General features: G+C 37.3%; 6 protein-coding genes across 6 annotated transcripts; all 6 read right to left on the reverse strand.

Moving 5' to 3' along the window:
• Nucleotides 1–260: 260 nt before the first annotated feature.
• On the reverse strand, nucleotides 261–4014 carry B0P05DRAFT_462442 (DNA topoisomerase; the record flags this gene model as incomplete). The annotated part of the gene is made up of 5 exons (XM_051574119.1): nucleotides 261–779; nucleotides 824–1060; nucleotides 1106–3001; nucleotides 3052–3702; nucleotides 3751–4014. The coding sequence occupies 5 exons, from the start codon at nucleotides 4012–4014 to the stop codon at nucleotides 261–263; spliced, it is 3567 nt and encodes a 1188-aa protein (XP_051438675.1).
• Nucleotides 4015–5770: 1756 nt separating this feature from the next.
• On the reverse strand, nucleotides 5771–6078 carry B0P05DRAFT_525299 (uncharacterized protein). The gene has a single exon (XM_051576300.1). The coding sequence runs from the start codon at nucleotides 6058–6060 to the stop codon at nucleotides 5851–5853; it is 210 nt and encodes a 69-aa protein (XP_051438676.1). The 5' UTR covers nucleotides 6061–6078; the 3' UTR covers nucleotides 5771–5850.
• A 905-nt stretch (nucleotides 6079–6983) lies between these two features.
• Nucleotides 6984–10466, reverse strand: B0P05DRAFT_525301 (uncharacterized protein). Its single transcript, XM_051576301.1, has 9 exons — nucleotides 10369–10466; nucleotides 10176–10319; nucleotides 9950–10105; nucleotides 9350–9901; nucleotides 8691–9291; nucleotides 8487–8645; nucleotides 8156–8448; nucleotides 7548–8099; nucleotides 6984–7502 (listed from the first exon to the last, which is right to left on the reverse strand). The coding sequence occupies exons 1-9, from the start codon at nucleotides 10460–10462 to the stop codon at nucleotides 7276–7278; spliced, it is 2778 nt and encodes a 925-aa protein (XP_051438677.1). The 5' UTR covers nucleotides 10463–10466; the 3' UTR covers nucleotides 6984–7275.
• Nucleotides 10467–10491: 25 nt separating this feature from the next.
• On the reverse strand, nucleotides 10492–11619 carry B0P05DRAFT_525304 (PSP1 C-terminal conserved region-domain-containing protein). The gene is made up of 2 exons (XM_051576302.1): nucleotides 10703–11619; nucleotides 10492–10657 (listed from the first exon to the last, which is right to left on the reverse strand). The coding sequence occupies exons 1-2, from the start codon at nucleotides 11578–11580 to the stop codon at nucleotides 10516–10518; spliced, it is 1020 nt and encodes a 339-aa protein (XP_051438678.1). The 5' UTR covers nucleotides 11581–11619; the 3' UTR covers nucleotides 10492–10515.
• A 119-nt stretch (nucleotides 11620–11738) lies between these two features.
• On the reverse strand, nucleotides 11739–13476 carry B0P05DRAFT_525307 (60S ribosomal protein L3). Its single transcript, XM_051576303.1, has 4 exons — nucleotides 13202–13476; nucleotides 13130–13137; nucleotides 12975–12985; nucleotides 11739–12921 (listed from the first exon to the last, which is right to left on the reverse strand). The coding sequence occupies exons 1-4, from the start codon at nucleotides 13202–13204 to the stop codon at nucleotides 11780–11782; spliced, it is 1164 nt and encodes a 387-aa protein (XP_051438679.1). The 5' UTR covers nucleotides 13205–13476; the 3' UTR covers nucleotides 11739–11779.
• B0P05DRAFT_634113 (chitin deacetylase) lies at nucleotides 13477–14819 on the reverse strand. Its single transcript, XM_051583537.1, has one exon. The coding sequence runs from the start codon at nucleotides 14789–14791 to the stop codon at nucleotides 13559–13561; it is 1233 nt and encodes a 410-aa protein (XP_051438680.1). The 5' UTR covers nucleotides 14792–14819; the 3' UTR covers nucleotides 13477–13558.
• Between the last annotated feature and the right edge of the window lie 2798 nt (nucleotides 14820–17617).

Genomic DNA, 17617 nt, shown 5'->3' on the forward strand with positions numbered 1-17617 from the left:
GAATTGCACTACGCTATTTGTCATTCTATTTTCAAATCATTTGCCTTTTTGTTTTATGATCTAAAGGTACAAGGAATACAAGATTGTTTTTCCGAAATTAAAAAAGGCAAATCCAGTAATTCCATCATTCATTGGACACCTGTTTGATCGGATCGTTAATTCATTTTAACCAGTCTAACTTGGCCAAGGGAAAAAATAGAATTCTATTCATGCAAACATCAAGTTTATTATTGGGAGGGGGGGGGTACTTTAACATAAAATTAAAGGTCTACTTTTTCTTCAGATCGAGCTTCAGCTTTGACTTTGGGCTTGCTAACTCTCTTTCTCTTCTTATTACTTGAAGCAAGAGGTTTAGCTGACAGAGCAAGTTCCTCGTCTTCCTTTAAGAGATTTTCCCACTCTTCCAAAAGAGCCTCAAGGTCACGACGCCAGAATGTCTTGGGAGGTGTGCCTTGAACATCTTGAAGTTGCTCATACTTCTTCTCCTTTTGAGACAGTAACTCAGCAACCTTTTGAGCTGTAAAACCACGAACATTGATACTAAAGAGGTATTCATATCCAGTTCCTTCTGCTTCTTCCTGAGGAGCTTCATCATCCACAATCAACACATTCTTCTTGCGAGGATAAATCTTCTTCAAACCATGCTTTTCCATATCGCTAATAACATCTTCTTCCTTTCGATTCACATATTGAAGCTTCTTGTCGATAACGAGTTGAATGAATTTAGCCTTATTGTCAAGACGTTCATACTCATCTTGAAGAACACTGATCAAGTATTCCTAAACAAAAATCAGTATTTTATCAGGGCATAATTTATATTTACCTTTCTCTTTATGTAGTATTCTAAACGTAGAGCATAAAATTCCTTCAAAATATCTTCAGCTGATTCATATTTTTTGATTTTGCCGTATTGATCGAAGCATACAATGTTGGTTGTATTCACAGAGTTGGTAATCTTGAAAGCCTTCAGTAAACTCATATCTTCAGCCTTCTTCAAGTTGTTTTCATCGACTTCAATAGTGAATTCAACAGACATATCAGTAGAGTTGTTGGTGTAATCCTATACAACATGATGAGAAAGGTCTAATAGTTTAAAGAGACTTACAAGAATATTGATATCTGGCTTCTTGTCCTTGGGATCACGCATCACATCCAAATTATCCTTGAAAGATTCAGTCCATAGACGAACAGGCAATTCAGAAACCTTGATATGTCCTTCACTAGTCACTTCTGCAATACCATTACAAGTGAATTTGCCCGGACCAGCTGAGATAATCTCACCCTTGAATCCTCTGAACCAAGGCTTCATGGGCACAATTTCTTCATCTTTCATCAAGCGCAAAAGGTTTTCAGCAATGTCTTTAGGATTGTAGTTGGGAATGTTAGTACTCCAACCAGTACCAATACCATCAGCACCATTGACAAGAACCATAGGAAGAATAGGAAGATACCATTTGGGTTCAATAGGCTTACTTTCTTCAATCAAATAGTCTAAAAGCTCATCATCATCTGGATGATAAATTTTACGAGCGATCTTGGTCAAACGAGTGAAAAGGTAACGAGGACTAGCAGCCGATTTACCACCTTCATGACGAGTACCGAATTGACCTGAAGGAACTAGCAAGTTGATGTTATTACTACCAACAAAGTCTTGAGCCATGTTGATCACAATAGAAGAAATACTAGCTTCACCATGGTGGTATTGAGTCACACCAGCAACATAATTAGCCAATTGAGCTACCTTGATTTCAGAGTTCTTTCCTCGCTTGACAGAACCATAGAATACTTTACGTTGACCAGGCTTAAAACCATCCACGACAGAGGGGATAGAACGAATGTTATCAGCCATACTAAACAACATCAACTCACGGTTTACGAAATCACTGATCTTGATCTTATTCACGTTATGGTCAATAAAGATACCTGGTTCATAGCCAGCAAGCCAGTTCTTACGATCAATAGCTCTCTTCTTATTAAAAGCCATGTCGACAAGCTCACGTTCTTCTTTAGAAACAACTTCGAATTCCTTTCTGTGGACATCAAGAGAGCTAAAATATCTACGAGCATCTGCTTTATCAGAAGTACCTAAACCCTTAAAGTATTTAGGTTCCCATTCTTTGTTGCGATTGTTTTGTTCGGCCCAAGTTTCGTATTCAGGGATAGTGTAGAAACTGATTTCTTGTTTAGTGCGCTTGTGCTTACAACGGATAATGGGTGTAATGAATTCCAACAAGAAACCAGGAATATCCAACAGAGAGGGAAACATACTATCAATAAAGTTGATCAAAAGACCCTTGATATGAGAACCATCATGATCTTGATCAGTCATCAACATTAGTCGACCATAACGTAGTTCATCCACACTAGTATAAGTCTTGCCGTGCTTTAAACCAAGAATGGCCTTGATATTGGTAATTTCTGCGTTGTTCATGATTTGGGTATTGGTAGCATCACGCACGTTCAATACCTTACCACGGAGAGGGAACACACCAAACTTATCACGACCTACGACAGAGAGACCACTAAGGACAAGTGCTTTGGCTGAATCACCTTCAGTCAAAATCAAGGTACAACTCTTGTTATGAGGCTTAATACCAGCCAAATTGGCATCTTCAAGTTTAGGAATCTTGAGATTACGAACCATTTTACCTGTGTCTGCCTTGGTCATTTGCATATCTTCTTTGAACTTGACCCATTTGACAATGTTATCAATAATGCCAGACTTAAGGATTTCTTTAAGGAATTTGTCACCCAGTTTGTAAGTAGAGCCAAAGTGGCTGACGCGCAAAGTCATGTTCTCCTTGGTTTGCGAATCAAAAGATGGGTTTTCAATTAAACAGTTGACGAAGAGGCACATATGGTTCTTGATCTGGAAGGGCTTGATGTTCTTGTTGGAGGCCTTTTTCTGAACCTCAGGCATAATGGCCTTCACAATTTGATCTGCAACATAGTTAACATGAGTACCACCCTTTGCTGTACAGATACTGTTGACAAAACTGATCTATCGAAATAATGTCAGCAAAGAGATACAGCACGACTACCTTACTTTACCTGGTTAAACTGGCCATCACTGACAGCAAAGTTAACTTGCCAACGAGGGTTGTCATTTGTATCAGAGATAATAGGTTTCTTGCCTTCAGCATTACGAATTTCCATTGATTTGGTATACAAATCACAATACTTGTTGAATCCTTTGACAGGAATCTTGGTACCATTCAGGAACACATTGACACCTTCTAAACAACCTGCTAAGTCATAAACACGCTTCTTGATCAATGCTTCAAAATCAGCGTCCATTTCTGTCATGTTGAATTTAGAAAGGTCAGGCTTGAAAGTGATACGTGTATATTCTTCTTTTTTAGAATTAGCAGTAATTTTAGGCTTCCCAATCACAGACATGTTGTTCTTAAAGATTTGCTTGTATTTACTTTCACGCTCTTTATCGGCAGTCTCGACAATGAACTCAGTACTAAAGATGTTACAGAGTTTGGCACCATAACCGTTACGTCCACCAGTTACTTTCTTTTGATTATCATCATAGTTAGAGGATGTCAAAAGATGACCAAAAATCAATTCAGGCACATAGACCTTTTCATCCTTGTGCTCGGTAATTGGAATACCACGGCCATTGTTATGGATCGAAATCAAGTTTTGTTCACGATCAATAACAACTTTAAGAGTGTTCATTTCAGGGTCACGAATCTAACAAAAACTATGTCAATTCCTACTATTTTATAGATTAGCTTTTACCTTGTTGTCAGCTGCATTAACAAGAATTTCATCCACAATTTTATAAAGACCAGGAACATATTTGATCTTCTTTCTCTTGATCATATCTTCTTCAGTATCAAATACCCACATTTCTTGTTCTTCAGCCTCAGTAGTACCAATATAAGTATCGGGACGAAGCAAAATATGTTCAAGTTGAGTCTTCTTTTGATAAATTTCTTCAATTGTCTTGTTTTCGTCGTATTTGATGTTCTTTTGAGGTTTAGGTGCAGGAGCTTCTTCCATCTCTGCGTCCTTATCAACATCTTCAGACTTGTCTGTAGTTTGATTAAGAAAGCTATCAAGACTACCATCCTTTGCCTTCTTTTTGGGTGGAGCAGCTTTCTTGGGGGCAGCTTTCTTAGCAGGTGCCTTTTTAGGTCTTCCGCCTTCGTCGTCGTCGTCGCCGTCACTATCTTTGGGTGCTGCTTTGGTTTTACGTGCAGTAGGTGCTTTGACAGTCGTCGTCGTCTTCTTCTTGGGTACAGCTACTTCTTTGCCTTCAGCTCCCTTACGTTTCTAAAGCACAAAATATGAGACACTTGAATAATATTATATTGTTTCCTTATACTTTTGTAACAGGAACAAACTCTTCTCCAGAGTCGTCTTCATAGTCGTCTTCATAGTCGTCTTGGAAGTCGCTTTCAGATCCTGAACTCATTTTTAGTGTTGATAGATATGAAAAAAAGAGAGAGAAAGAAAGGGGAAAATAACTTTGATCGAGTTCCCTTTCATTAAAACGCGTGACTGTTGACCTAAAAAAATTGATGTACAATGCTATAGGAAAGTGCAACAAAAAGCACAGTTTATCAGAGGGCAATGGATTGTATATGCATAAACATATTTGTGCACAAGTGCTTTATATGGAGATTAGTGATTGTATTGTCTATGGAGTGATTAAAACTATTGAAACGCGTCTGAAATCAAAAAACCGACAACGCGTCTTTTGAGTTTAAACTACTACGCGTGATACGAAAAGAAAAGGGGTCAGGGAGACAGTCCTAAGCTTTTGAATAGCTAGTTTTCTCTCTCTTTTTAGTACGCAAAGCGATATATTTAGTTATTCATTGTGCAATAATTATCTAAATTTATCTTTTCCAAATGAATCAAATTAAACAGGATGAGTGAAATTAGTTCTTTGGATGTAAAGCTACTTCAAGTACTAAGAATGATATGGTTTCAAAGTGCCTTAATAGATTTAACAAGTATATTTGTAGCATTGATTGACTAAGGATACCCGAGAAAGAATTGTATACATTTGCTTAAAATATACTGTTATAAATGCATATTCTACTTGCTCTCGAGAACATCATTTCATGCCATAGAAGACTCTATGCAGAGCCAAATAAAAAATTCAGGCACAAAGTTATCGTTCTTAGGCTCTGAATCCTTTTTATTCGTTATGGTACGGCGAAGGGATTATTTCTAAATTTTTAGAAACTACAAAGACCTTTACTAAATTCATGACATCATAAATTACATCACCTTTGATAAGTATCCATAAATGGAGATTCATTAGAATACTATGGAAAACGAACAGATGGACAAAATTATCAAGCTAAAGGCACAGAGATTCACATTTGAAAAGGTGGGTATACGATGATGTCTTTGGGCAAAAGAGTCTACTTTTTTGGCCATGCATTTCTCTCTTTTTCTTATTGTGTAACATCAATATTCAATTAAACATATTTATAATGCTTGGTGGGCGATTATTAAAGGATTTGTCATTTTCTTGTCTGCTGTCATGGAGTTGTATCTCCGCTTTTCAAATTGTTTTCAAGATTATTCTACTTGACTGCAAATATGCTGTCTCTATAATGTGATATCTGTAAAAGACTTAGTCAGCAATACGAGAAAAAAAAAAGTATTTAAGCATAATATTATGTAAGAATTTTAATTTCCATAAAAAAAATTGACAGCATATACATAAAAAAAAAAAAATGCATTGAAAGACAAAATTTGCTTGCATAATTTCAAACATATAACATTAATGGCATAAAATGGTGTCTTGAAAGGAATGACGCTTTGTATGATGATGCTCTTATTGTTTTGTTACTGATGTTCTCTCACTTGATTCTAAACTTAATAGGATCTTCTTGCAATAGTATAGGAATAAGATCCATATAGAACTACCATATCGTGTGTATCAATGTACACAGGGCCAGGAAAATTGGAACATGTAATCCAAGTTGCAGAATCACCTCTTTGCCATAAAGATTCAATGACTACTTGCGCTGCTGTATCAAAAGATATCCAAGTAGAACCAGAAGCATAAACCCAATCAACAGGCATTTTATAGAAAATAAGAATAGGATGAATGAATTAAGGGGAAAAAGAGATTTATTGTTCCATTTATATAGGATTCTTGATCTGTACACCCTTTGTTTTTGGACATGATTTTTTTTCAAGTTGCGCTAGAATCGCATATCAATAGCATTCGTCGAAACAGTATTGCTTTCTAATGATTTCCTAGCAACCAAACACCGAAACTCCAGAAAGATCAAATGCTGAATATGTTCAATCTTTATTGTGCACTTGAAAACGTGGTAAATGTTCCTCATCTGATATAAAAAAAGGCGGATTTATGTTGTACAGTTATAACAGCACCTATTACATGGTATTGTCATACAATAGTCAGTTTTTAAGGTCACTGTATTGTTCAGAATTCTCCTTTTTTTATTACTTAATAAGTGTACTTGTGCTCCATAGCAACGACCTTAAAAAAGGGAATCAAATCGAACCATCGATTGCTGCTTACTTAAGTTCGTTTCTCACTTATACCTCCACAATTATTTCTTTGAAGAGGATTTGTTTTAATACGGCTCCGTATGATACCTACTGTTTTCAAACTCTGCAAATAACTCCTTAGTTTTTCTCGTGTAAGCATCACTCATCTTATTAATAATAAAGGTAAACCCTCCCTCTTTAAGTGACCGCATAATTTATTTGTAAGCCATTTTGAGGAGATTTAATTTTATGATTGTCAATGCGCATTCTTTTTAACAATCCATTACATATCAGAATCAAGGTACACAAAATGACTTATTCGTAGTGTCAATAGGAGAAAAAAAAGTTCTCTACTATTGTCTCAAAATTAATATATTGACATAAAGATGGTCACTTTTTAAAGCCGACAAGCTGTTTTTATTTTTTATGTTTGGCTCTTTCTGCCTCTAAAATATCATGCATTCTCTGAGGGGCATGAACAGAAGAAATTTCTTTTTAATTTGATCTAATTGTTTCTTATAAAGCAGAATAAACTTTTATTTGAATCTAACAGTATTTTTAGGAGTCTGATGCTTGAATAACTCGTCACGCATAATGGCATCTAGATCACTCAAAGCCACTCTTGCTTGGTATCGAGCTAGTTCATCAGTATCTGTTTCTTCAATGTACCTTAGAGTACGATAAGTTCTTTTCAAGCTTTCAGCTGGATATTCATATAAGGTGTGTGAGGCTAAACCTCTAAACAAAGACAAAATCAAGACAGTAGCAGCTATCAATGCGTCAAAATAATGTGGTCTTTTTGAGTGACTTACCTCGTCTAACTTCTGCTGTCTTTTCGATTTCCAAAATGTTGAGAACCCAGTCAATCAGCTCACTCATTTGTGCAGAAAGTGCAACAGGGCATGTTTGGCATGCCATACTTAGGATGGATAGTGCAGACACACGTAAATGACTATCTTCTTGTCTTTTGGCCAAAACCGTCTCCAGGGGTGGTATTAATGTATGCACTAAATTTGTTATTTAGAAAAAAGAAAATTTCTTGATATAGTTACCATATTTTCCTAATGCATCTCCACATCGTTGTACTGTTTGCAACAAGGCTTCCCCTACTCTGAGACGATTATCCAGTTTTTGTTTGTCGTCACTGTAAAAGGCACCTAGTTTTCGAATGATATCATTGCCATAAGCATCTGTCATGGCTGATAATCCCTTGACGGCATTCAAGTATATGTAACTGTCTTCATCTTGGACCAACCGAATAAAAATATCGAGCAACTGTTCTAAACCTTTACCCTGAGACACAAGTGGATCCTTGGCCAATGCCATTTCTTTCAACATGCCCATGCCATGTGCACGAATAGGCAACAAATCGTCCTGAAGTGATTTCATGGCCTGTCTGTATTTTTCTTTGGATTCTTCCAATGAATTGCCACTTGAAGAATTCATGCTAGACATTGTTTGTGCTGATAGATAAGAAGTGATAGCCAGCAGAACTTCTTGTACAGATTCTTGTACAGGCTCAAATGAATGTCTTTCTAATTTCTTTAAGGGTTCAATTGATGCTTGTAGTAGCTGAACTGCTTGATCTGATAACTCTTCGTTTTCTTTGGGAAGAGAGGTGAGTTTAGTCATAAATAGAGTTGCATGAATGTAACCTTACCATGCATTACTGCTCGAAGTAAATTGATGGCTAAAATCAAAGACTCAAATTCATCCTCGGCTGAAAATTGCTCTGCATCTTCCAATGCTTCAATATCCTCTTGGCTTACGATGTTGGTAATATCGGGAAACTTGGATTTCTTGTTCTCTGTCTCTTTTTTAGCTGTCGTTAGTCTGTCCACATGATCTTGTACAATATTGTTTGCAAATGAAAGAATTTGGGTTGGCTTGGCCAAAATAGTAGGACCCAATGTGTCCAACATTCCCATAATGAGATGTAGAATTAACAAGACACTAGCCTATTAATTACTGTAGACAACAAACGTACTTACACTTTTGGATCTGGTTTTCTAGCCTGTATGGAAGAATATTCATTCAGCAAGAAGACAAAGAAATCACCACATAGATCGGCATCATCACTTTTTTGTAAGAAATCAACAAGCACACTTGTATTCACGGGAAGTTCATTACCAGCTAATGGTTTGGGGATTCTAATTGACATTTGAGCAGTTGATAGGTTATCGACTACCACTTACTTTCTTAATCGCAACACGACACCACCCGTAGGACCGGGTGCAAAATAGGCTACTCGAGCACCACTGAGATCAAAAGGATCAAGTAAAATATGCTTGAGTTCACGAATGGCATCTGATGTGGTTGTGATACGGAAATAAGTGGACATCAAGTCCAACACTGTTTCTTTTAGACCAGATTTTGATTGTACCGTAAATTCATACAGATGATACAAGCAGGCTACAGAAGAAGACAAAAAGGTTTGAATAACATCGGGTGAAGGCTCTCCACCAATCATGACACGATGAAGTGTGTATAACAAGATAGACAGTTGTTCTTCATCAAGTGCAATACTGTCATCAGAGTACGCATCTTTGTTCCAAGCCGTGAGCAAAGGGCCAACAATTTTATCTACAATATATGTTTTTGCTAGACTCGCATGCTTTGCAATAATACGACCAATGATAAACGTAACAGCCTGACAAGTAGGTGAATTCAAGGGCTCTTTTTCAAGCAGTTCAAGTAATTGAGGGGTGATGATAGCATAATAGCTTTCAATCGATGTCATCTGTTGAGGTACGGACAATATTAGTTTAGATATACTTTCTAATTGTGCTAATTGTACTGTAAAAAAAAAGTAAAGGTATTAGCCAAGACATGATCATCGATAGTAAACGCATACGTTGCTCAACATGACCTATTGTGAATTCCAACACAATTGACACACCATTTGGCTTCAGCAAGATGCGGGACAAGAACCGTCCACAAATGGTACGTAGCCAATTGGGTACAGGATGCAGAGGCGAAGTGCCTAAAAGTGACATTAAAGACTCCATAGCTCGAGCCAAGTCGGAACGATCAAAGAGCCAAACAAACATACGAGCGCATTTGTCTCGCTCTTCTCTTTTCAGGCCAATTTGTTGCTTTTTAACACTCGTAAACATGCTTCCAGGTGTCAGAGGTGTAGATGAATGAGCTTGTGTGATTTGTTCTGGCTCTTGTTGAAGCGCTGAAGCAGGCACATAGGCTAATTCTAACAAAGCTGCATATAGATCAGGTAAATGCCTGTTCATCAAAATAGAAGCCACTGTTGTATATGTTTGGCTGCTTGGTATTTTTTCACTATGAGCGATTAAGTCTACCAAGGGCGTCACTAAGTCGAGGAGAGAATACAAGGTATTTGTTGACACTTGATCGTTTTTATCTTGATCACTTTCAGTTTTAGAAAGCAATTCTAACAAGTATTAGCTTTTTCTTTTCTCTCTAGTCTTTAGAAACAAACCATGATTTGTATAACCAGATTTTACTCGCTTCGACAAAGGAACACCCACACCGGGTAAGAAGCAAGGATAGAATCCCCAAGAAATAATTACTTGAAGCAATGTATGAATCAATCGAAAATCACGTACACCCAAATAATCTCGATCACTTTGATTCTCTAAACAGAGTGTTATAATTTTATGCAAAAAAAAAAAAGAAAAAAAGCAAAAAAAAAAAAAAAGCACTACCTCCCGAGACACAAACGTCTAATAAGGTACGTTGAGTATCTAACAAGACCTGAAGACATTGATCTACAAATGCTTTTCTCGGATCTTTGTCTACTGTAAGTTGTAGTTTTTCTAGTCGATCTAAAAGTGTTTCTTCGATCGATCCTTTTGTAGATTGTAAGTTAACAAGTTTACTCATAAGACGATTATAAACCTTCTTGTTTTATTTCAACTTTTTCTCCAACAAGCTGGTGTGCTTTTGTTAGACACTCTTTTAAGCGTTCTTTATCTTGTTCGTGTTTTGACATAAAAAAGAAACAAAAAGAAAGAAAATAGTGCGGTTTTTCAAATACACTCTTTATTACATAATATTTTCACTGGATTTATCAGTGTAAGCACACATCCAGATACGTGTCTTGTATATCTTGAACAATTCTCTAACTAACTCACGAAAATCAATTCTTTCGGTTGCTTTAAAGTAAAAAGTCAATTTTCGTCTATCCCTATATATAAAGTAAGCAAATGTATAAAGAGTAGCAACTATTTACCATTGATATTCAGCATCAACCACTTCCATGTTTAGATTCTTCTGCTTGATTTTTGATTGGCAAGTAGCCAGTGCCTTTTGCTCATCTTGCTCTTTTTGCTCATAAGTGGTTAATTCAGCCGAATTAGCATGACGAAATATACGCTTGATTTGGTCCACAGGAGTTGAATGTTTATCCAGCAAACCAATTACTTTTCCCAAATCATAACCTCTGTCTGCTTCAACAATCACCATATCATTTAGACAAAAAGACAGGTTAGCATCTTGTTGGACATAGGCATAATCGGAGCGGTATTTTGCTTTAAATTCAACTTGGTATACAGTTTGGTCTTCTGGAAGATCGTTTAAGGGTATTCCTTTGCCTAAATATTGAACATCCATACAGGCTGTGGTAGGACTAAAGTATTCGTCTATTTGCTGCTGTTGATTTTGTTGTAATGGTGGGGTGGGAGGCCTAATATGTTGTGTGACTGCAATAGAATGGCGTCTTTGTTCTTCATCTCGGTTGTGTACGACAGAAGAATAATCAAAAGACCAAATAGAATTGTTCTTTGTTGAAGAGGAAAGGGGGAACAGTGGAGATGGAAATGGTGATTTATTAACAGACACAGGATGATGACTAAAATAGTCTTCAGGTGTATTATGGTCCAAAAACGAAGCAGACATAGGAGGAAGCAAAGGAATCATAGAAGAAGAACGACTTCTTTGAGGTATCTCTGGATACCAAGGAGCTGGCTGACTCCAGATAGAGGAGGGCTGAAAAGAACTTGGCAACTGGGAAGGTCCAAATGGAACAATATGTTGATCCTTTTCCCCAAGTGGTGGAGAAAGTGGAGTGATTTGCCATCTATTTTGTTTGCTTTTATCACTTTGTGCCATTATCTAAGTCTATAAACGATTCTAACAAGACAAAGATTATTATTTTGATAAAGAGAAAAAAAAGAGAGAAAAATAGTCTGACTTTTTTTTATATGCATGATTTTCACTGATCTAAACTTGAAAAAATACACACACACACATATATATACACGCATAAATAAACTTGGATGAAACACGAAAGCTTTTTGTTTTATTAAACTTAGATATCCTTCTTGAGAGTACCCATGAATTGGTGCTTTTCGGCAGGGGTTTGGAAACGACCGTGACCGAACTTGGAAGAGGTATCGATGAACTTGAGAGTGACCTTTTCCAAAGCAGAACGCTTGGTGTGGACAGTGAGGGACTTACGAAGAGTGATGACACGCTTCTTGGAACCAGCACAACAACCCTTGATCATAACGAAGTCTTCGTTGACTTCACCATAGTGAGGGAAACCACCCATAGGAGTAATGGACTTTTCAGTCAAATCGTATTCAGTAGTACCAGACTTGGCATCAGTACCCTTGGCAATACGGTAAATCTTCTTGTTGATTTCAGTACGACGGTGGTAACCACGTTGACCAGCACGAGCAACAGAGTACATGACTCTGCTAGGGTGCCAGGCACCAATACAGGCAACCTTACGGAGACCACGGTGAGTCTTACGAGGAAGCTTCTTGGTACCCCAACGGTGAGTGACACCTTCGAAACCGTGACCCTTGGTGGTAGCGATGATATCGATCATTTCATCTTGTTCAAAGACAGAGCCAACAGTGACTTCCTTTTCAAAGTGTTCACGAGCAAAGTCAACCTTGTCAGCAATGGAACCACCGTTCAATTGGATTTCCATCAAGTGAGCCTTACGTTGGTTCAACTTAGCCTTGGAGATTTGAGTGTGAGCAATGACACGAACAACGGAACAGTACTTCTTGATACGTTCAAGTTCACGGGTGATGTCCTTGGCACCTTCAGCATACTTTTGAGCATACTTGGTGAAGGCCTTCTTCTTGGAACGGTACCAGTTCTTGTAGAAACGACGCTTGGCTTCTTCAGAAAGGTGTTCAGCCCAGACAGTAGTGAGGGTACGGAGACCACGAGGAGTTTCGACGTAACCAACAACACCGACAACAACCATAGCGGGAGCTTCGATGACAGTGACGGCTTCAACGATTTCCTTCTTGTGCATCTTGGAACCAGGACGTTCGAGATCACGGACAATGTGGGTCATACCAGCCTTGTAACCCATGAAGGCGGTCAAGTGGACAGGCTTCTTGGAGTCATCCTTAGGGAAAGCCTTAACGCGACCACGGTGAGATCTGGTTCTCTTACGAGGGCCGAAACCCAAGTGACCGTGACGGGGAGCTATGGGGATCCATTTAGTTTAATGTTCATATGATTATGCAAGAGAAACTTACCCTCATACTTTCTATTAGTTCACAAAGGAGAAAGAAAAAGAAAAAGAAAAGGTTAGTAAAGGATCATTACTCAAGATCCATTCTCGATGCTTGCATTGAGCATGTCAAGTATCTCGAGCTGGATCGATTTTTTAAATCTAAACGACAGACTATACCTGTGCGACTAGAAGAAGATAGACAGATTAGTATACCTGTTGGATGGATGGATGGATGTGTGTGTATATTACCATGGCTGTTATAGAGACAATAAAAGAGGAGGATTCATCGTCTGCTGGAGCTTTCCAGACTTTTGTAAGGATTGCGGTTGTTCAAAAAAAAATTCGGCTGTGTTGGCATGCCTGAAGAGGAAACTCCGGGCTTCGTTTTTTGATATTAATTGGTAATCATGTCTTTTTTGATCCAAATGTACACATATTGATCTCTCTTGCCAAGCACAACTCTTTTGTGAATAGTGATCAAATTTAAAATTAAAGCCAAGACATGAACAATAAAAAAGAAATTGAATGAGATTGTATACAAGATTTTTATTGGAATAATGAATGGTCTATTTGTCAATTAAATATGAATATATAAAGATGCAAAACTTAGAAGAGCAAGGCAAGTGCAAAGGCACCAACTAAGGCAACGCTAGGAACAACAGAACTAGCGCCACTGACAGCATTACCGCTAGCAGCAGCAGAAGAGGCAGAAGAGCTGCTGTTAGTACCGTTCAAGACATTGGTCCACTCAAAGTCTTCAAAGTAAGGGTGAGAGATGTTGGCACAAGTAGCAACATCGATGACTTGCTTGTAAGCAGCAGTAATCTTGGGCAAGTAGTCAAGAGCCATAGACATAGTAGTATTGTTGATTTCATGAGTCAAGACAATATTACCGCTGTTAGCAAATGTACCGTTGGTGCCCATATTGACAAAGTTTTGATAGGTTTGTTCGACATCTTGGACAGTAGTAGTACCAGTACCAGCTTCCCAATCATCAGTATCCAAGTTCCAGATAATAGCAGTAAGACCCAATTGAGAAGCAATCCAACGAACACGGTCATCAACATCACCATAAGGAGGACGCCAGTAACGAGGAGTCAAGCCAGTAGCGAGCTTGATGGCCTTTTGAGTAAAGTACAATTCAGCAAGAACTTCCTTGTTAGTCAAGGTGGTCATGTAAGGGTGAGACCAGGTGTGAGAAGCAATATGGTGGCCATCCTTGACACCACGCATAGCACCGTAGGGCCAGTCAAGCACATTAGAACCAATGTAGAACATGGAGGCCTTCAAGCTCTTTTCTTGAAGGTAATCATAGAAGGCGTTGTGAGAGCAGTTGGGCCCATCATCGTAAGTCAAACCCCAGGTCTCAGGTTCGTCACACCTGTAGATATCAGCATTGATACCATCGTGTTTGGGGATAGTACAAGTAGAGGCTGACCACCAACAATCGGGATCAGTAGAGGCACTATAACCAGTAGTATCAAGACCACCAGCAGAGGTAAAAGTACGAACAGAAATGTTAGGAGCCTTGGTCCAATCAATGGAGTTGTATAAGGAAGTGAATTCAGCAGAGGTGTTCATACCATTAGTGGTAGCCTTTTGCCAAATGGTAGGGAATTCGGTATTGTTAATTGTGATCAGGGAAGTATCTGGAACGTAGTAAGTACATTCGGCTGTGACATCATGACTACTGGTTTGAGTAAGGGATGGAATAGAGATGTTCTTGGGGTTGATCTGAGATGTCAAGGAATTGTAATAGTTGCTAGCAGAAACGTCGGCAGAGACAAGAGCAGCTAATTTAGCAATTGCAATAGATACAGTGAATGTTTTGAGTTGCATTTTTCTATGTTTGTAAAATAAATAACCAGGAAACTGAGGGTATTTATAATAAAATTTTCTCCCGGTTTATTTATACTTGTCAAACTTATTCACTTCTTGGCGACAGCACACTCCGATGTAAAATAACCAAATTAGGCGAAAAACAAAAATAGAAAATAACTTTATAGATAAAAATAAAAAAGAAACGGACCATGGACTTTTAATAAGATTAACTCGCAATAGGATATCTACATTATTCAGTAAAGGCTTTCTAGCGTAAAAAGTGTAAGCATTTACTTGCACTTCTTTGTGAATGCTTTTTAAGCCTTCTAGGAAAAAAAAAAGTTCTGCAAGGACCAAGCCCATTCTGTTACATAATAAAATAGAAACATTTTCTGACAAAATAGTACATGTTACACAGTACCGCACTTTTGAGTTTTTAGATCCTTATTACTTTGTTGAATCATGCTTGACATACCCAAATGAATTGTTATAGCCGGGCGCAAGATGTCTATCTTTTTTTTCTGAAAAGGTTTGAGATAAACATCTCTTATATAATAAACATGAAACATAAGAGGACTATCATTTATGTTTTTTATTGTGTATTAAAAACAGGAAATAAAAATCATGTTTTTTGTATATATTTGATGATAATTTATACAAATTAGACTAATTTCTTGAACACTAAAAGTAGGATATTGAATACAATCAAAAGAGAAAAAAACAGCCAAAGAGGATGCCTTCAAGCCTATTTTTTCAGAACATTCCCAGACTCATTTACTTGTCGATAAAAGAGATACAGACGTTTTATTTCCTTCATAAAAATAAGTAATACCGTCATTCTATAAATAGATAAACAATGTAAAACGAATTTCTTTGCTCTTATTATCTATCTGGGTGAGCGATCCTCTTGTAAAGTCCAGTCAACATGCTATTCATCTCTTTTAGCTTTTAATCACACTATATAGAACAAATCAATATAACAGTTGTGTAATGGCCTCAACAAAGAGATTTGTGCTCTCCAATGGCTTGTATTCTTAACAATAAAAGCCCTTTACTCACAAAGAACTCCGTTATTCGGGTAAAGATTTTCGCACAGACTAATTAAAATATCCTAATTTAGGATATTATGACCAAATCAAGTTTTCTTCTTTACAATTAGCAAAAAGATCTCTTTGGGCTTGTAAGTAGTTTTATATTGAGTTTCGGATTTGCTACAGACGTGTATAACAATGACAATAGAAGGAGTTTGTCACTGTATTCTCAAAATAAACACTTGTTATCTATGGTATCTTTACAAATGAGAAAAAAAAACATTGTTTTGCATACCTAATTTTAGTAAATATACATGCTTTTTTCTAGACGATCTTCTTTGCACATCAATAGTGATGATCTTTGTGTCACTATTATAATTATCGTGTTTGATTCATTTGAGCAGAACTGATCTAGTCACACAAAGGTCATTGACGACTGGAACTAGACTAAAGAACTCATGTTTAAACATTTTAAAACAGAAATATGTGATGCTGTCATTATATATTACCCGCTTAGACTGATTCAAAGAAGCTTGGCAGAAAATCCCCTTTTGTATATCAAGGAGTAAAAAGATAAAATGTGTTGTTGAATAACTTCTTAAGTCTACATCTTTTTATGAACATCTGTAACATATAAAGACACCAAACGACCGTTTTATGACCTTTTCTGATATCTTCAAATATTCTTGACTGTAGACTAGAAGTTTTGAGCATGATACAAAAAATCCAGCCCGTTTTTTCTTTGAGTTGCATATTATTTCTTGTGCATATGGTCTAGTTCAGAAAAGAGAAAGGAGTTCTAAGCCCATATTGGTAAAAGATGGATTCTATACAACACAGCTGCAGGTCTTTTCTTGTATCACTCTTGCTAAGGTGGAAATCGAAGCCATGCTTTTCACTGGCTTCATATCACAAGGAAACTACAGTTTCTAGTGGCTTTAATACCCAAAATACATCTGTATAATTTCTATTAGGCTACAGTACACTATTGGTGTCATTTGCGACACTAAAAATCAATATGTTCAAAATGGTCAAAAGGTCAAAATTTTTGAAGGGTATTATCCAGGACCTGCTTTTCATACTCCGCTATTCTGGCTTCTTTTGAGCTTTATGACACAACGGCTAAAGCTATTGTCATGATTCAATGCTTAAAATATGCGCCAAAAGCTCTAGTTTTTGTTGGTTGCTTTTATGTGCGCATCATGTCAGGAGAAAGATGAGATAGGTTTGAGAACCCCTAAAAAGTATTTTGTAGTGTGTCTTTATGTTTTGCTAGTAGAGTTGCTGTATTCTTTGCATCAATAAAGTTGAAAAACAAAGAACTACAACTTTTGTTAAGACCTCAAGATGAAACAACTGCGTTTTTAGTCATTTTCAACAAATGCTTATTTTTGGATGGCTACACGAAATTTGAAATACTTCGACTTTCACTCTCCGATAAAGGCTGCTTGTATAGGTGTGGTGCCTTTCATGGACTCTAGATGCATAAAAACAAAGAGATAACAAAGAAGTGTAGTAATGAAAGACATAAATGCAGCAGATAGGCAACCAGCTATTTATAAATAATGGTACAAATCATGCCAAGATGGTGTGCAAATGTTTGGCAAAAGCAAAACAGGGCTTAAACATGCCAATCTTTGATGTTCCATTACTCGACAACCTGACTATCAAACCGGTCCGTTTTTTTATTTTTATTTTTTTGACCATGGAGGATCACGAGAGCTCGTGAAGATGAAAAAGACAAAATTTTTTGAAATGGCCCAATGTAGGTCTGATCCAACCAGAGAGGAGAGTCATGCAATTGGCTCACTAA

This window comes from Gilbertella persicaria (genome assembly GCF_025201335.1).
Source record: "Gilbertella persicaria strain CBS 190.32 chromosome Unknown B0P05scaffold_4, whole genome shotgun sequence".
Classification (NCBI taxonomy): domain Eukaryota; kingdom Fungi; phylum Mucoromycota; class Mucoromycetes; order Mucorales; family Choanephoraceae; genus Gilbertella; species Gilbertella persicaria.